This window comes from Haematobia irritans, chromosome 3 (assembly GCF_050003625.1).
Source record: "Haematobia irritans isolate KBUSLIRL chromosome 3, ASM5000362v1, whole genome shotgun sequence".
Lineage (NCBI taxonomy): Eukaryota > Metazoa > Arthropoda > Insecta > Diptera > Muscidae > Haematobia > Haematobia irritans.
This window is the reverse complement of record NC_134399.1, coordinates 132,143,956-132,159,875: the sequence shown is the minus strand read 5'-3', so window position 1 is coordinate 132,159,875 and position 15,920 is coordinate 132,143,956. Positions and strand designations below refer to the sequence as shown.

The following is a 15,920-nucleotide window of genomic DNA, read 5'->3' as shown; positions in this document are numbered from 1 at the left end:
TTTTGCTATAGCCCCCATATAGACTGATCTCCCGATTTTATTTCTTGGGCTTCTAGAATCCGAAGTTTTTATCCAATTTGCCTGAAATTGGAAATCTAGAGATATTTTCGGGCCATAAAGAGGTGTGCCGAAAATGGTCCGTATCCTTCCATGTTTTGGTATAGCCCCCATATAGACCGATCTCCCGATTTTACATCTTGGGTTTATAGAATCCGTAGTTTATATACAATTTGCCTGAAATTGGAAATTTATTGGTATTTTAGGACCATAAAGAGGTGTGCCACGAATGGTGAGTATCGGTCCATGTTTTGGTATAGCCCCCATATAGACTGTATAATTTTGGGTGATCTACGAGAGTGGACTGTAAATATGCTTGCAAACTCCCAAAATTATGTCAAATTTTAGTTAGTTTCCAAGGCAAAGAGCAAAGAAAAGACAAAAGAATTTCAGTTTTAAACCAGGATTTCAGTTTATTAGGTGATCTGCTTTCCGTCTTACCGCTTGTGTTGTAGCTGCATAAGTGAAACGCAAGCCAAACATTAAGAGCTCGAATAATGCAATTCAGCTAAAATTTCAGTGGAAGTTACGTTAAAATGGTGGCCCTTTATCCAATTGAGCAAAAGCTTTAATTTCATGAGTAGGCCAATTGGATATAGGGTTGCCATGAATCATGAAATCGTGATGTAATTAATGACAAAAATTCAGTTGATTTTAAAATAGAAATTCATATACATAAGACTATTATTAACATACACAAGTTCATTTTTCATTCTATTGAATAATTTTCTTAGATGTTCAATATAAACTTCATTAAAGGAAAAAAGTTGTTGAAGGCACTTCAACATAGACCGATATCCCGATTTTATTTCTTGGGCTTCTAGAATCCGAAGTTTTTATCCAATTTGCCTGAAATTGGAAAGCTAGAGGTATTTTCAGGCCATAAAGAGGTGTGCCGAAAATGGTGAGTATCGGTCCATGTTTTGGTATAGCCCCCATATAGACCGATCTCCCGATTTAACTCCTTGGGTTTCTAGAAACCGCAGTTTTTATTCAATTTACCTGAAATTGGAAATCGAGAGGTACTTTAGAAACATAGAGAGGTGTACCAAAAATGGTGAGCATCGGTCCATGTTGTGGTATGGTCCCCATATAAAACGACCTCCCGGGGTTTTGGGCTTATAGAAACCGTAGTTTTTATCCAATTTGTCTGAAAGTGGAAATCTAGAGGTATTTTAGGACCATAAAGAGGTGTGCCGAAAATGGTGAGTATGGGTCCATATTTTGGTATAGCCCCCATATAGACCGATTCCCGATTTTACTTCTTGGGCTTCTAGAATCCGAAGTTTTTATCCTATTTGCCTGAAATTGGAAATCTAGAGGTATTTGCGGGTCATAAAGAGGTGGGCCGAAAACGGTGAGTATACGTCCATATTTTAGTATAGCCCCCATAAGAACGATCTCCCAATTTAACTCTTTAGGTTTGTAGAAACTATATTTTTTTCCGATTTGCCTGAAATTGTAAATATTCTGGTATTTTAGGCTCACAAAAACGTGTATCGGATTAAGTTTTTATCGGCCCATTTGATAATGCCTTCATATAGACCGACTTCACTTCTTGAGGGTATAGAAGGCGAACTGATCATGAAAATTGCTTGAAACTCAATGTAAAATTTCCAGATTTTACTTCTCGGGTGAAAATCTACAGATTTAAGATTTCAAATCAAGACGTTATTTTATCATTTTCTTGCACACTTACAAGAGATGTTAATGATTCCTCTAAAACTCAAACAAAAATGGTTCTTATAAATCCAGAATCTGATATAGTCCTCATAGGTGAAATCTTCAAAATTTATGTTCGGGAAGTGTCCTCAAGTCCTCAAGCCCTCCTGAAATTTCAAAGGAAACCCTAATATTTGGTTCATGGTGGTGGGTATTTAAGATTCGGCCCGGCCGAACTTATTGCTGTATACACGCAAAGAAAAACAACCTTTGGAAAACGTGTACCGAAAACGTTTTTCTTTTGTTAGAGTTTTTTGAATTGCTTCGAAATTTTTAAACTTTTATCACCAAAAAAATTCGTTTGTTACAAAATTTTTATTTTTTCAATAAAAAAAAGTTATTTTTGAAGCAACAACACAGTCCATTTCGTTTGTATCAAACACTGTTCTTTTCCGACTTTAGGTCTTTAATAAGACACAGTTTACAGTTCAAAATTTAATATACTACAATGTAATGTTGAACATTTTTTCGGAATCTTCCGAACATATCTGGAATATATGTAAAAAAAAAAAAACAAAAAAAAAAACTTTGGTCGAAGCGGGGATCGAACCCACGACCCTTGGCATGCAAGTCGGACGTAGCAACCACTGCTCCACGGTGCCAAACTAAATGTTTGTTTCTGTTAAATAAACTTTGTTTATTCGGTTCGTGGGCGCCGCAAGCTATGCTATATAAATATAACTTATATGGATATTTATCTATTGATGACCATAACAGGTACATAGCTCAGTGGTTAGTGTGTTGGCTTACAAAGTGCATGGTCCGCGGTTCGATTCTCCGTCCAGGCGAAAGGTAAAAAAATTTTAAAAATTTATAAAATCGTATAATTTCTTCTACATTGTTGGTATTACAGTAAAAGGTGCTAAGAACTAAAAAACTTCGTGGAAGTGAGAAAGATGTGAGGGAAAATGCAAATAGCCAGAAAAAAAAATTTTTTGGGTTAGTCTTTATGAAATTGTTTTTACATCCTGGAAAAGAATAAACGTTTATCACAAAAAGTATATACTTTTCTTCCAAATGCACTTCCTTTCAACGAAAAGCAAATGAGAAACGAACTTTGTTTGTCTAAAATTTCGTTTGGGAGGAAAGAATTATTTTTTGCGTGTATATTTGTTTGTTTTAAAATTATCAATTATCAACATTGTTTTTTTTCTACTGAAATCTTATGTAAAAAATTAAAATGTATTTACCTTTTCCACCAATTAGAGGACCAAATCCAGTAATCAATTGTAATTTGTTATGGGCAAAATGTTTGGCCAAAAGAATTGAATGACGATCCTGCCACCGTCGGTATAGCCAAATGAGCACAAGAATAAGGTAAAAGAAATAGGAAACCATTTCGAATGAACGGATGACAGAACGTTACTAAGTTTTCCAAAAACATTCAATGGTCCTTTTAATATTGCATTCACCTTTAAAAACATATTTTCCCTGATTAGTATAATTATGCATAAAATGCAATCTTAACATAAATAAATATTCCATATATGTATATTTATGTAAACATAAAGAACATAACGCTTCTTTAAAATTCCAATGGTAGCTTTTGCATAGCATTTACATATACTATATATAGAGAGTGGGAAATCGGTGTTTCGAAGTGTTACAAAAGTAATGGAAAACTTATTATATCCCAATCCAATCGGCTCTCATGCACGGTTGCCAAAAATAATCTACAAAAATTTGAATAAAATATTACGGACAAAACTACCAAATAAAAAATCTAATCTCGCACCTTATTAATCAAAATTTTGTAGTTATTATGAAATAATGTTTTTTCGAAAGAAATTATTTTTTTATTTTATTTTAGAAGTTCATTTATTATTTTATGATCACGCCTAATAGCGACAAATCATTTGGGTGTTTAAATATGCCTTGAATTATAAATGTGTCGAAGTTTTAAATATTTTTAGCTTTCACCAACAAGGGAAAATTGCTACTTCTACACGGATGAAAAAGACTGTTTTTAATATGTTTGGCTATAAACATTATATGTTTGGAACAAAATTTTTAAACACAATATTTTTGAGTGCAAGCATATAATGTTCATAAACTAGCATAACATGTTTGGGACATATATGTTAATATGTTACAACATATTATGTTTGGGACATAAAATGTTTGTAAATATAATATGCTTGGATGCAAACATATATTAATTTAGAAATAGCCTATAAACATATATGTGTTTAGTAGCTTGGAGCGCTATTTAACAGGGAGCGATATTGAATTAAGTTGGTGGTTGTTGCTTGTTATTACAAAATTAACATTTTATTTTTCCTTGGGCAATTGATCAGCTACTTCTTTGATCCTTACAAACTGTGTGGTCCGCTGTTCGAATCCCCGTCCGGCAAAAGGTAAAATTAAAATAAAATAAAAAATCATAAAATTGAATAATTTCTTCTACAATGTTTGTATTACAGAAAAAGGTGCTAAGAACTAAAAAATCTCGTGGAAGTGAGAAAGATGTGGGGGAATATACAATTGGGCAGAAACAAAATTTTGAGCATTCAGGTCGAAAACCTATGTTGTTAGCACCTATATTACCTGTTTATTTTCATAATTCATTATGATTGTAAATATATAAATAAATAAATAAAATTTTGAGCACAATATTGTTTGGGAGAATTTTTTTTAAGCATATAATATTTTTGGGTGAAAAATGCTTCCAAACATATTATATGTTCACATAATAACATATTGTTTTTTGGAAGACAACATTATTGAATTTGGATGCAAAAATACAAAATGTTTGGAACTTAGACTATCCAAACATATATTGTTTAGACCAATATGCTTTCAAACATATTATATATTGGAAGAGATCAAACATATAAATGTTTGGGCAATACCCAAAAATATATATGCTTGAAGCAAAATATGTTTGGGAGTATATGTTACAGAAGCGATTTTTTGTGAGCGTGTACTAAAAAGCTTGAATTTACGCACAATGAACTTTGATAGTGTGACCAAGAAAAGGAGAATTAATTTTTTCTATAGAAAATGTTGTCAAAATTTGATTTCCATAGAAATTTTCTTCAAAATTTTATTTCCATAACATTTTTTTTCAAATTTTTATTTATACAAAAAATTTTGTCAAAATTTTATTTCTGTAGAAAATTTTATTGCTGTAGAAAATTTTATCAAAATTTTATTTCTATAGAAAATTTTGTCAAAATTTTATTTCTATCGAAAATGTTATCAATATTTTTTACTATTGAAAATTTTTTCAAAATTTTATTTCTATATTTTATTTCTATAGATATTTGGTCAAAATTTTATTTCTATAGAAAATGTTGTCAACATTTTATTTCTATAGAAAATTTTGTGAACATTTTATTTATATAGAAAATTTTGTCAATTGTTTATTTCCATTGAAAATATTATCAAGATTTTATTTCTATAGAAAATTTTGTCAAATTTGTATTCCTATTGAAAATTTTGTCAAAATTGTATTTCTATAGAAAATGTTGTCAAATTTGTATTTCTAAAGGTCATTTCGTCAAAATTTTATATAATTTTGGTCAAAATGTTATCAATATTTTATTTCTATATTTTACTTCTGGGTAATTCCAAAGTAAATGACCCCTACAGCTTAAAAATAAAATTATTATTTTTTATGTATTTGTCCGCTAGTATTACACATTCTTTTGCTATAATCAGCAACGAATTGACAACGAATTATGCAATAGAATAAAGCTTTTCGTTTATGTTTTTTTTACCCACAATAAATGAATTCAAACACAAAAATCGTTTAAGTTTTTATATTGTAACGACCGTTACTTTTTAAAAGATTTTTTTTTTTTTGATAAATAATTTTCTTTGATTTGAAAACAAACCTATTACTGAAAGAAAACATTACAAAGAACTTAATCAGATTTTTTACTTGACACATCCTGTGCAAAATTGTACAATACATGATATTTGTTTCCGAAATATTAAAACAGCACATTTATAAAGTAACGACCGTTACTTTTTTAATGGTCAAAAATAGTATTGAAATTCGATTTTTTATGAATGCTTTCGGCTGCTACCGAAGCTTGAACCTTCGTAGTTCCAAAATTAAGTAATCCTCGTGACATATATTCTTAGGGTGGAATTTTATTTAAAAAATCCTAGAATATCGGTAACGACCGTTACTTTGGAAACACCCTTCTATAGAAAATTTTGTCAACATTTTATTTCTCGTATAGAAAATTTTGTCAACATTTTATTTCTATACAAAATTTTGTCAACATTTTATTTCTATAGAAAATTTTTATCAAAATTTTATTTCTAAGGAAATTTTGTCAAAATTCTATTTCTATAGAAAATGTTGTCAAAATTTTTATTTCTACATTAAATTTTGTCAAAATTTTATTTCTGTAGAAAATGTTATCAATATTTTATTTCTTTAGGCAATTTTGTCAAAATTTATTTCTATGGAAAAATTTGTCAAATTTTTATTTCTATAGCAAATATTGTCAAAAATTTATTTCTTTAGAAATATTTTTTCAAAAATGTATTTCTATAGCAAATTTTGTCAAAATTGTTTTTCTATAGGCGAATTTGTCAAAATTTTATTTCTATAGACAATTTTGTCAAATTTTTATTTCTATTGAAAATGTTGTCAAAATTTTATTTCTTTAGAAAATTTTTTTAAATTTTTATTTATAAAAAATTTTGTCAAAATGTTATCAATATTTTATCTCAATTGTTTAATTTTATTTCTATATTTGATTTCTATAAAAAATTTTGTCAAAATTTTACTTCTATAGAAAATGTTTGTCAAAATTTTATTTCTACACCCTCACAAAAAATCGCTTCTGTAACATATACTCCCAAACATATTTTGCTTCAAGCATATATATTTTTGGGTATTGCCCAAACATTTATATGTTTGATCTCTTCCAATATATAATATGTTTGAAAGCATATTGGTCTAAACAATATATGTTTGGGTAGTCTAAATTCCAAACATTTTGTATTTTTGCATCCAAATTCAATAATGTTGTCTTCCAAAAAACAATATGTTATTATGTGAACATATAATATGTTTGGAAGCATTTTGCACCCAAAAATATTATATGCTTAAAAAAAATTATCCCAAACAATATTGTGCTCAAAATGATATTTATTTATTTATATATTTACATCTTAATGAATTATGAAAATAAACAGGAAATATAGGTGCTAACAACATAGGTTTTCGACCTGAATGCTCAAAATTTTGTTTCTGCCCAATTGTATATTCCCCGACATCTTTCTCACTTCCACGAGATTTTTTAGTTCTTAGCACCTTTTTCTGTAATACAAACATTGTAGAAGAAATTATTCAATTTTATGATTTTTTATTTTATTTTAATTTTACCTTTTGCCGGACGGGGATTCGAACAGCGGACCACACAGTTTGTAAGGATCAAAGAAGTAGCTGATCAATTGCCCAAGGAAAAATAAAATGTTAATTTTGTAATAACAAGCAACAACCACCAACTTAATTCAATATCGCTCCCTGTTAAATAGCGCTCCAAGCTACTAAACACATATATGTTTATAGGCTATTTCTAAATTAATATATGTTTGCATCCAAGCATATTATATTTACAAACATTTTATGTCCCAAACATAATATGTTCTAACATATTAACATATATGTCCCAAACATGTTATGCTAGTTTATGAACATTATATGCTTGCACTCAAAAATATTGTGTTTAAAAATTTGTGTTCCAAACATATAATGTTTATAGCCAAACATATGAAAAACAGTCTTTTTCAACCGTGTATAGAAAATGTTGTCAACATTTTATTTCTATGGAAAATTTTATTTTTATAGAAAATTTTGTCAAATTTTTATTTCTACTGAAAATTTTATGAAAATTTCATTTGTATAGAAAATTTTGTCAAAATTTTATTTCTATATGAAATTTTATTGTTGTTTTTGATCTCAGCTTAAAACAAATTGACCATATCGGTTCACTTTTACGTATAGCCCACATATAAACGGACCCCCAGATTTGGCTTGCGGAGCCTCTAAGAGAAGCATATTTCATCCGATATGGCTGAAATTGAGTACATGGTGTTGGCATATGGACTCTAACAACCATGCAAAAATTGGCCCACATCGGTCCTTAATTATATATAGCCCCCATATAAACCGATCCCCAGATTAGGCTTGCGGAGCCTCAAAGAGAAGCCAATTTCATCCGATCCAGCTGAAATTTGGAACATGCTGTTTGTATATGGTCTCTAACAACCATGCCAGAATTGGTCCATATCGGTCCTTAATTATATATAGCTCCCATATAAACCGATTCCCAGATTTGACCTCCGGAGCCTCTTGGAGAGCAAAATTCATCCGATCCGGTTGAAATTTGGTACATTTCGCTAGTGCATGGTCGATAACAATCATGCCAAAATTAGTCCGTATCGATCTATATTATATATAGCTCCCAAATAAACCGATCCCCAATCACAAAAAAAAAATCTCGATTGCCACTCGAGCCAAAAATGATCTACCAAAATTTTATTGCCATATAAAATTTTGTCAAAATTTTATATTTCTATAGAAAATTTTGTTAAAATTTTATTTCTGTAGAACATTTTGTCGGAATTTTATTTCTGTAGAAAACTTATGAAGCATTTCACAGTTGGAGAGGAATATTTTGCAAATCTTCTAAAACATCAAATTCATCCGATTCGGTTGAAATTTGGTACATTTCGCTAGTGTATGGCCGAAAACAATCATGCCAAAATTAGTCCATATCGATCTATATTATATATAGCTCCCAAATAAACCGATGCCCAATCACAGAAAAATCACGATTGGAATTCTACCAATCTACCAAACAGTAAAAAATCTGCCATTTTTGGTAGACTCGTGTTCATATTTGTATATAGCCCCCATATATAGCGACCCCCATATTTCAATTCTGGCTCTATAATTACCGCACAAAAGTTAATATCGGTTCGTAATTATTTCTTCCCTATATATTCCGGTCAAGAACTGAATATATACGTATTTAATCGACCTTTCTTCTTTCTACTATATATCCCGCATGGACTCCTCACTTACAATTTAGAAGATAATGTTAAGAATTTTTAAGATGCCTTGCCATCGACCGCAACCCAAGTAATTTAATTGTGGATGACCGTCTTTAGTAGAAGTTTCTGCGCAATCCATGGTGGAGGGTACATAAGATTCGGCCTGGCCGAACTTACGGCAGTCTATACTTGTTTTTATTTCCTTTGGTTCATTTATTTGTCAGAAAGTGCAGATCAAATACGAGTTTTATATATTTCGATGTGTTACTAATGGAATAATGTATTGTACCTCATCTTCATGCTCCTATCGTGGTGGACAAAAAACAAATACAGGATCTTTTCCTACCGCCCTTTAAATTTCACGAAATTCGGAGAACTTTAGTCGAATTATCTACACTCAAAAACAGTTTACTTGGATCCAAAGATTTCGACCTTCCCTTATGGATTTTGGTATTGATTCCGAGCCAAAGATGCGGCTTCTTTAAAATAAAGACATTTTTTACGGACCTCCCTGGCTTTAAATCTAGGATTAAATAAATTAAAATTGGACACAGATTTCATCCATCGAGTTTTTATTTTCTTTTTGCCATATATTAATAAAGATATTTATGTACAAACAAATTCCAATTTCAAAATCCAAATTATGCCAGGTACTTCAAAGTTAAAATAGTTTTCTTAATGCTAAAAAAACTTTAAACCACAGATGCAAATCCTTAAAATAAGTCTTAGCCTATATTTGAAGCGTTTTTATCTTAAGTTTAAAAATTCAATATGTTAGGTGAATTAAAGACGATTTCTCTAAATTAAAAATGTTTTTCTTTATTTTAAGGAAAATTTACTTTACTTCAAAGAGCTACAACTTCAGCAGAGAGACGCAAAATTTCAAGATTTGTGTCCTAAATTTAATGAAAAATTTTTTTTGAAGCAAGGATTATAAATTTTCTTTTAATTAAAATGTCATTGTTTAAAAGAATTTTGTCCTTAGCATTGCGTAAATTTTGAGTTGCATAATCTTCTATATTAGGTCAATATTTTTCTCAGTGTATACTTCATAAAACGCTTCAAACGTCTCCGACCTTACAACTAAGTATAATTTACAATTACAATAACAATTTATTCATTTATTCACTAGTGGTGGGAATTTTTCAAACACGCATTGTTGGTGGTAGTAAATATTGAATAAATGAATGTCGGAATATTTATTTGTCATTATGATAATTTCAATTTATGGTGGACATGAAATATTCATCAATATGATTGTAATATTAAATCACACTGTAATGATAATATTGACTTAAAGTGGGTACAAGAAAAATTTAACGTGAAAAATGATAATATACACGGATGAAAAAGACTGTTTTTCATATGTTTGGCTATAAACATTATATGTTTGGAACACAAATTTTTAAACACAATATTTTTGAGTGCAAGCATATAATGTTCATAAACTAGCATAACATGTTTGGGACATATATGTTAATATGTTAGAACATATTATGTTTGGGACATAAAATGTTTGTAAATATAATATGCTTGGATGCAAACATATATTAATTTAGAAATAGCCTATAAAATATATATTTGTTTAGTAGCTTGGAGCGCTATTTAACAGGGAGCAATATTGAATTAAGTTGGTGGTTGTTGCTTGTTATTACAAATTTAACATTTTATTTTTCCTTGGGCAATTGATCAGCTACTTCTTTGGTCCTTACAAACTGTGTGGTCCGCTGTTCGAATCCCCGTCCGGCAAAAGGTAAAATTAAAATAAAAAAAATCATAAAATTGAATAATTTCTTCTACAATGTTTGTATTACAGAAAAAGGTGCTAAGAACTAAAAAATCTCGTGGAAATGAGAAAGATGTGGGGGAATATACAATTAGGCAGAAACAAAATTTTGAGCATTCAGGCCGAAAACCTATGTTGTTAGCACCTATATTACCTGTTTATTTTCATAATTCATTATGATTGTAAATATATAAATAAATAAATAAAATTTTGACCACAATATTGTTTGGGAGAATTTTTTTTAAGCATATAATATTTTTGGGTGCAAAATGTTTCCAAACATATTATATGGTCACATAATAACATATTGTTTTTTGGAAGACAACATTATTGAATTTGGATGCAAACATACAAAATGTTTGGAACTTAGACTACCCAAACATATATTGTTTAGACCAATATGCTTTCAAACATATTATATATTGGAAGAGATCAAACATATAAATGTTTGGGCAATACCCAAAAATATATATGCTTGAGCGTGTACATTCACGCAGAGAACGAAACTGATCACCAAAAATATGTTTCAAGAGCAAAACGTTATTTTTGGACAATGAACATGGAATATTTTTGTCGCAAATATCTTCTTTTCTCGTAAAACATATACATCGTGGTCGAAATCAGTTCCATTATTTTCGAGAAAATAACAGTTTTGCGACAAACATGTTACATGTAACCCGTCCGTAACATTTTGCTCTTGAAACATGTTTGAGGTGATCATATTCCTTCTCTGTGTGTTTAATGTAAACTTCATTAAGATTAAAGCTCGAGAAGAATGCCATAGACGCATAATTAATGTTTGTATTTGGATTCAATGATTCTTTGAGATAATATATGAAAATTCTAAATATTTAATTTTACGGGTATAAAACACAGGAAGGACAAATAATAAAAATCCGAAATATTGAAATAAAATAAGAATTGAACAACTAATGCTAAATCAATGCAACTGACTTCCGCTCTATGACAAAACTAAGAAAAATTCAAAAACAAAAAAATTATGACAAAATTTTCTATAGAAATAAAATATTGATAACATTTTGACAAAATTTTTTATACAAATAAAATTTTGACAAAATGTTCTATAGAAATAAAATTTTCACAAAATGGTCTGTAGGAATAAAATTCTACAGCAATAAAATCTTGATAAAACGTTTTATAGAAATAACATTTTGACAAAATTTTCAATAGATATAAAAATTTGAAAAAATTTTCTATAGAAATCAACTTTTAACAAAATCTTCTATAGAAATAAAATGTTGACATTTTCTATAGAAATAAAATATTGATAACATTTTGACAAAATTTTTTATATAAATGAAATTTTGACAGAATGTTCTATAGAAATAAAATTTTTACAAAATTTTATATAAAAACAAGTAAGGAAAGTCTAAAGTCGGGCGGGGCCGACTATATTATACCCTGCACCACTTAGTAGATCTAAATTTTCGATACCATATCACATTCGTCAAACGTGTTGGGGGCTATATATAAAGGTTTGTACCAAATACATACATTTAAATACCACTCGATCTGGACAGAATTTGATAGACTTCTACAAAATCAATAGACTCAAAATTTGTGTCGGCTAATGCACTAGGGTGGAACACAATGTTAGTACAAAAAATATGGGAAACATTTAAATCTAGAGCAATTTTAAGGAAACTTCGCAAAAGGTTATTTATGATTTATCGCTCGATATATATGTATTAGAAGTTTAGGAAAATTAGAGTCATTTTTACAACTTTACGACTAAGCAGTGGCGATTTAACAAGCAAAATGTTGGTATTTTGACCATTTTTGTCGAAATCAGAAAAACATATATATGGGAGCTATATCTAAATCTGAACCGATGTCAACTAAATTTGGCACACATAGCTACAATGCTAATTCTACTCCCTGTGCAAAATTTCGACTAAATCGGAGTTAAAAATTGGCCTCTGTGGTCATATGAGTGTAAATCGGGCGAAAGCTATATATGGGAGCTATATCTAAATCTGAACCGATTTCAACCAAATTTGGCACGTATAGCTACAATGCTAATTCTACTCCCTGTGCAAAATTTCAACTAACTCGGAGTTAAAAATTGGCCTCTGTGGTCATATGAGTGTAAATCGGGCGAAAGCTATATATGGGAGCTATATCTAAATCTGAACCGATTTCAACCAAATTTGACACGCATAGCAACAATGCTAATTATACTCCCTGTGCAAAATTTCAACTAAATCGGAGTTAAAAATTGGCCTCTGTTGTCATTTAAGTGTAAATCGGGCGAAAGCTATATATGGGAGCTATATCTAAATCTGAACCGATTTCAACCAAATTTGACACGCATAGCTACAATGCTAATTCTACTCCCTGTGCAAAATTTCAACTAAATCGGAGCAAAAAATTGGCCTCTGTGGGCAAATGAGTGTAAACCGGGCGAAAGCTATATATGGGAGCTATATCTAAATCTGAACCGATTTGGCTGATATTTTGCAAGTTTTTCGAGACTTATAAAATATTCGGATGTACGGAATTTGAGGAAGATCGGTTGATATACACGCCAATTATGACCAGATCGGTGAAAAATATATATGGCAGCTATATCTAAATCTGAACCGATTTTTTCCAAAATCAATAGGGATCGTCTTTGAGCCGAAACAGGACCCTATACCAAATTTTAGGACAATCGGACTAAAACTGCGAGCTGTACTTTGCACACAAAAATACATCAACAGACAGACAGACGGACAGACAGACAGACAGACGGACATCGCTAAATCGAATCAGAATTTAATTCTAAGACGATCGGTATACTAAACGGTGGGTCTCAGACTTTTCCTTCTTGGCGTTACATACAAATGCACAAACTTATTATACCCTGTACCACAGTAGTGGTGAAGGGTATAATAATATGTTGACAACATTTTCTATAGAAATAAAATTTTGACAAAATTTTCTATAGAAATAACATTTTGACAAAAATTTTCAATAGAAATAAAAATTTGTCAAAATTTTCTTTAGAAATAAAATTTTCACAAAATCTTCTATAGAAATAAAATGTTGACATAATTTTCTATAGAAATAAAATTTTAACAAAATTTTCTATAGAAATAAAATTTTGACAAAATTTTCTATAGAAATAAATATTGATAACATTTTCTTTAGAAATAAAATTTTCACAAACTTTCTATAGAAATAAAATTTTGACAAAATTTTCTATTCGTTTTGTTTGTTATTGTTGGTTTCTCTTCAATCATTATTGTTGTTTTTGATCTCAGCTTAAAACCATGCATTGACCAAACTACAAGTGTAGCTTAACCAAAAGAGGAAAAGTATGCTTGTCAAATTTATTTGGGCAAAGCCCTATAGACTACAAGATGGTTGGATGTACAGCTGAACTACACTTGAACATTCCGAAAAAAGGTTTGATAGTCGGCTACTTCCTAAACAAATTTGCAAGCATATCTCTTTCCTTTGCCAAACTCAAATCATCGTTTGAATGTAGTTGGCTGGGTTGCAAATTTGTTTAGGCAGTAGCCGACTATCAAACCTTTTTTCGGAAGGTTCAAGTGTAGTTCACTTTGGGTTGAATGTATTCTGATAACACTAGCCAACAGTCGTTTTGTGAATTGGTTCTAACATAATTTTTATACCCTCCATCATAGGATGGGGGTATATTAACTTTGTCATTCCGTTTGTAACACATCGAAATATTGCTCTAAGACCCCATAAAGTATATATATCATCATCCGATCCGGCTGAAATTTGGTACATGATGTTGGTATATGGTCTCTAACAATCATGCAAAATTGGTCCACATCGGTCCATAATTATATATAGCCCCCACATAAACCGATCCGCAGATTTGGTTTGTGGAGCCTCTAAGAGAAGCATATTTCATCCGATCCTGCTGAAATTTGGTACATGATGTTGGTGTATGGTCTCTAACAATCATGCAAAATTGGTCCACATCGGTCCATAATTATATATAGCCCCCACATAAACCGATCCCCAAATTTGGCTTGGGAGCCTCAAAGAGAAGCAAATTTCATCCGATCCGGCTGAAATTCGGTATATGATGTTGGTATATGGTCTCTAACAACCATGCATAAATTAGTCCACATCGGTCCATAATTATATATAGACTTCATATAAACCGGTCTCCAGATTTGGCTTGCGAAGCCTCAAAGAGAAGCAAATTGCATCCGATCCGGCTGAAATTTGCTACATGGTGTTTGTATATGGTCTCCAACAACCGTGCAAAAATTGGTCCACATCGGTCCATAATTATATATAGCGCCCATATAAACCGATCCCCAGATTTGGATTGAGGAGCCTCAAAGAGAAACAAATTTCATCCGATCCGCCTTAAATTTGGTACATGATATTGGTATATGGTCTCTAACAACCATGCAAGAATTGGTCCACATCGGTTCATAATTATATATAGCCCCCATATAAACCGATCCCCAGATTTGGCTTGCGAAGTCTCCAAGAGAAGCAAATTTCATCCAATCCGGTTGTAATTTGGAACATGGTGTTAGTATATGATCTTTAACAAGCTTGCCAGAATTGGTCCATATTGGTCCATAATTATATATAGCCCCCATATAAAACCTTCTCCAGATTTGACCTCCGGAGCCTCCTGGAGGAGCAAAATTCATCCGATCCGGTTCAAATTAGGAACGTGGTGTTAGTATATGGTCGCTAACAACCATACCAAAATTGGTCCAATCACACAAAAATTGGTCCATATCGGTTGATAATCATGGTTGCCACTAGAGCCAAAAATAGTCTACCAAAATTTTACTTCTATAGAAAATTTTGTCAAAATTTTATTTCTATAGAAAATTTTGTTAAAATTTTATTTCTGTACACAGAGAATACATATTGGTTGTGATGACCGAATTTATTGCCAACCTCCTTTTTGCAGTTGCAGCAACTATCTGATGGCAGTTGTGATACCCGATAAATTCGGTCGACTCAATCGAATTATGGGAAATCCAACCAATACCATATATGGAGTTGGTTGTACTAGACGATGCAATAGGTCGTTACTCCCTTCTTATTTGGTTGTATCACCCAACTTTATTAGCACCTTAACCGAATTGAAAATACATTTTTCCTCAAAATATTGTATTTTACATTTTTAAATTTTTAAAGATAAAATCACACTATACCTAAATACAATACATTGATAACAATCGGTTGATAATCATGGTTGCCACTAGAGCCAAAAATAGTCTACCAAAATTTTACTTCTATAGAAAATTTTGTCAAAATTTTATTTCTATAGAACATTTTGTCAATATTTTATTTCTATAGAAAATTTGGTTAAAATTTT

At 30.7% G+C, this 15,920-nt stretch overlaps 1 protein-coding gene across 1 annotated transcript in view; it reads right to left on the bottom strand.

The window, feature by feature from the left end:
* Window positions 1–3,150, bottom strand: part of LOC142230323 (putative cytochrome P450 313a4) — a 41,393-nt gene extending 38,243 nt beyond the window's left edge. The window contains exon 1 of the mRNA XM_075300963.1: window positions 2,970–3,150. Coding sequence (XP_075157078.1) covers window positions 2,970–3,117 — 148 coding nt within the window. The 5' untranslated portion in view covers window positions 3,118–3,150. The remainder of the gene's footprint in view (window positions 1–2,969) is intronic.
* Window positions 3,151–15,920: the final 12,770 nt, after the last annotated feature.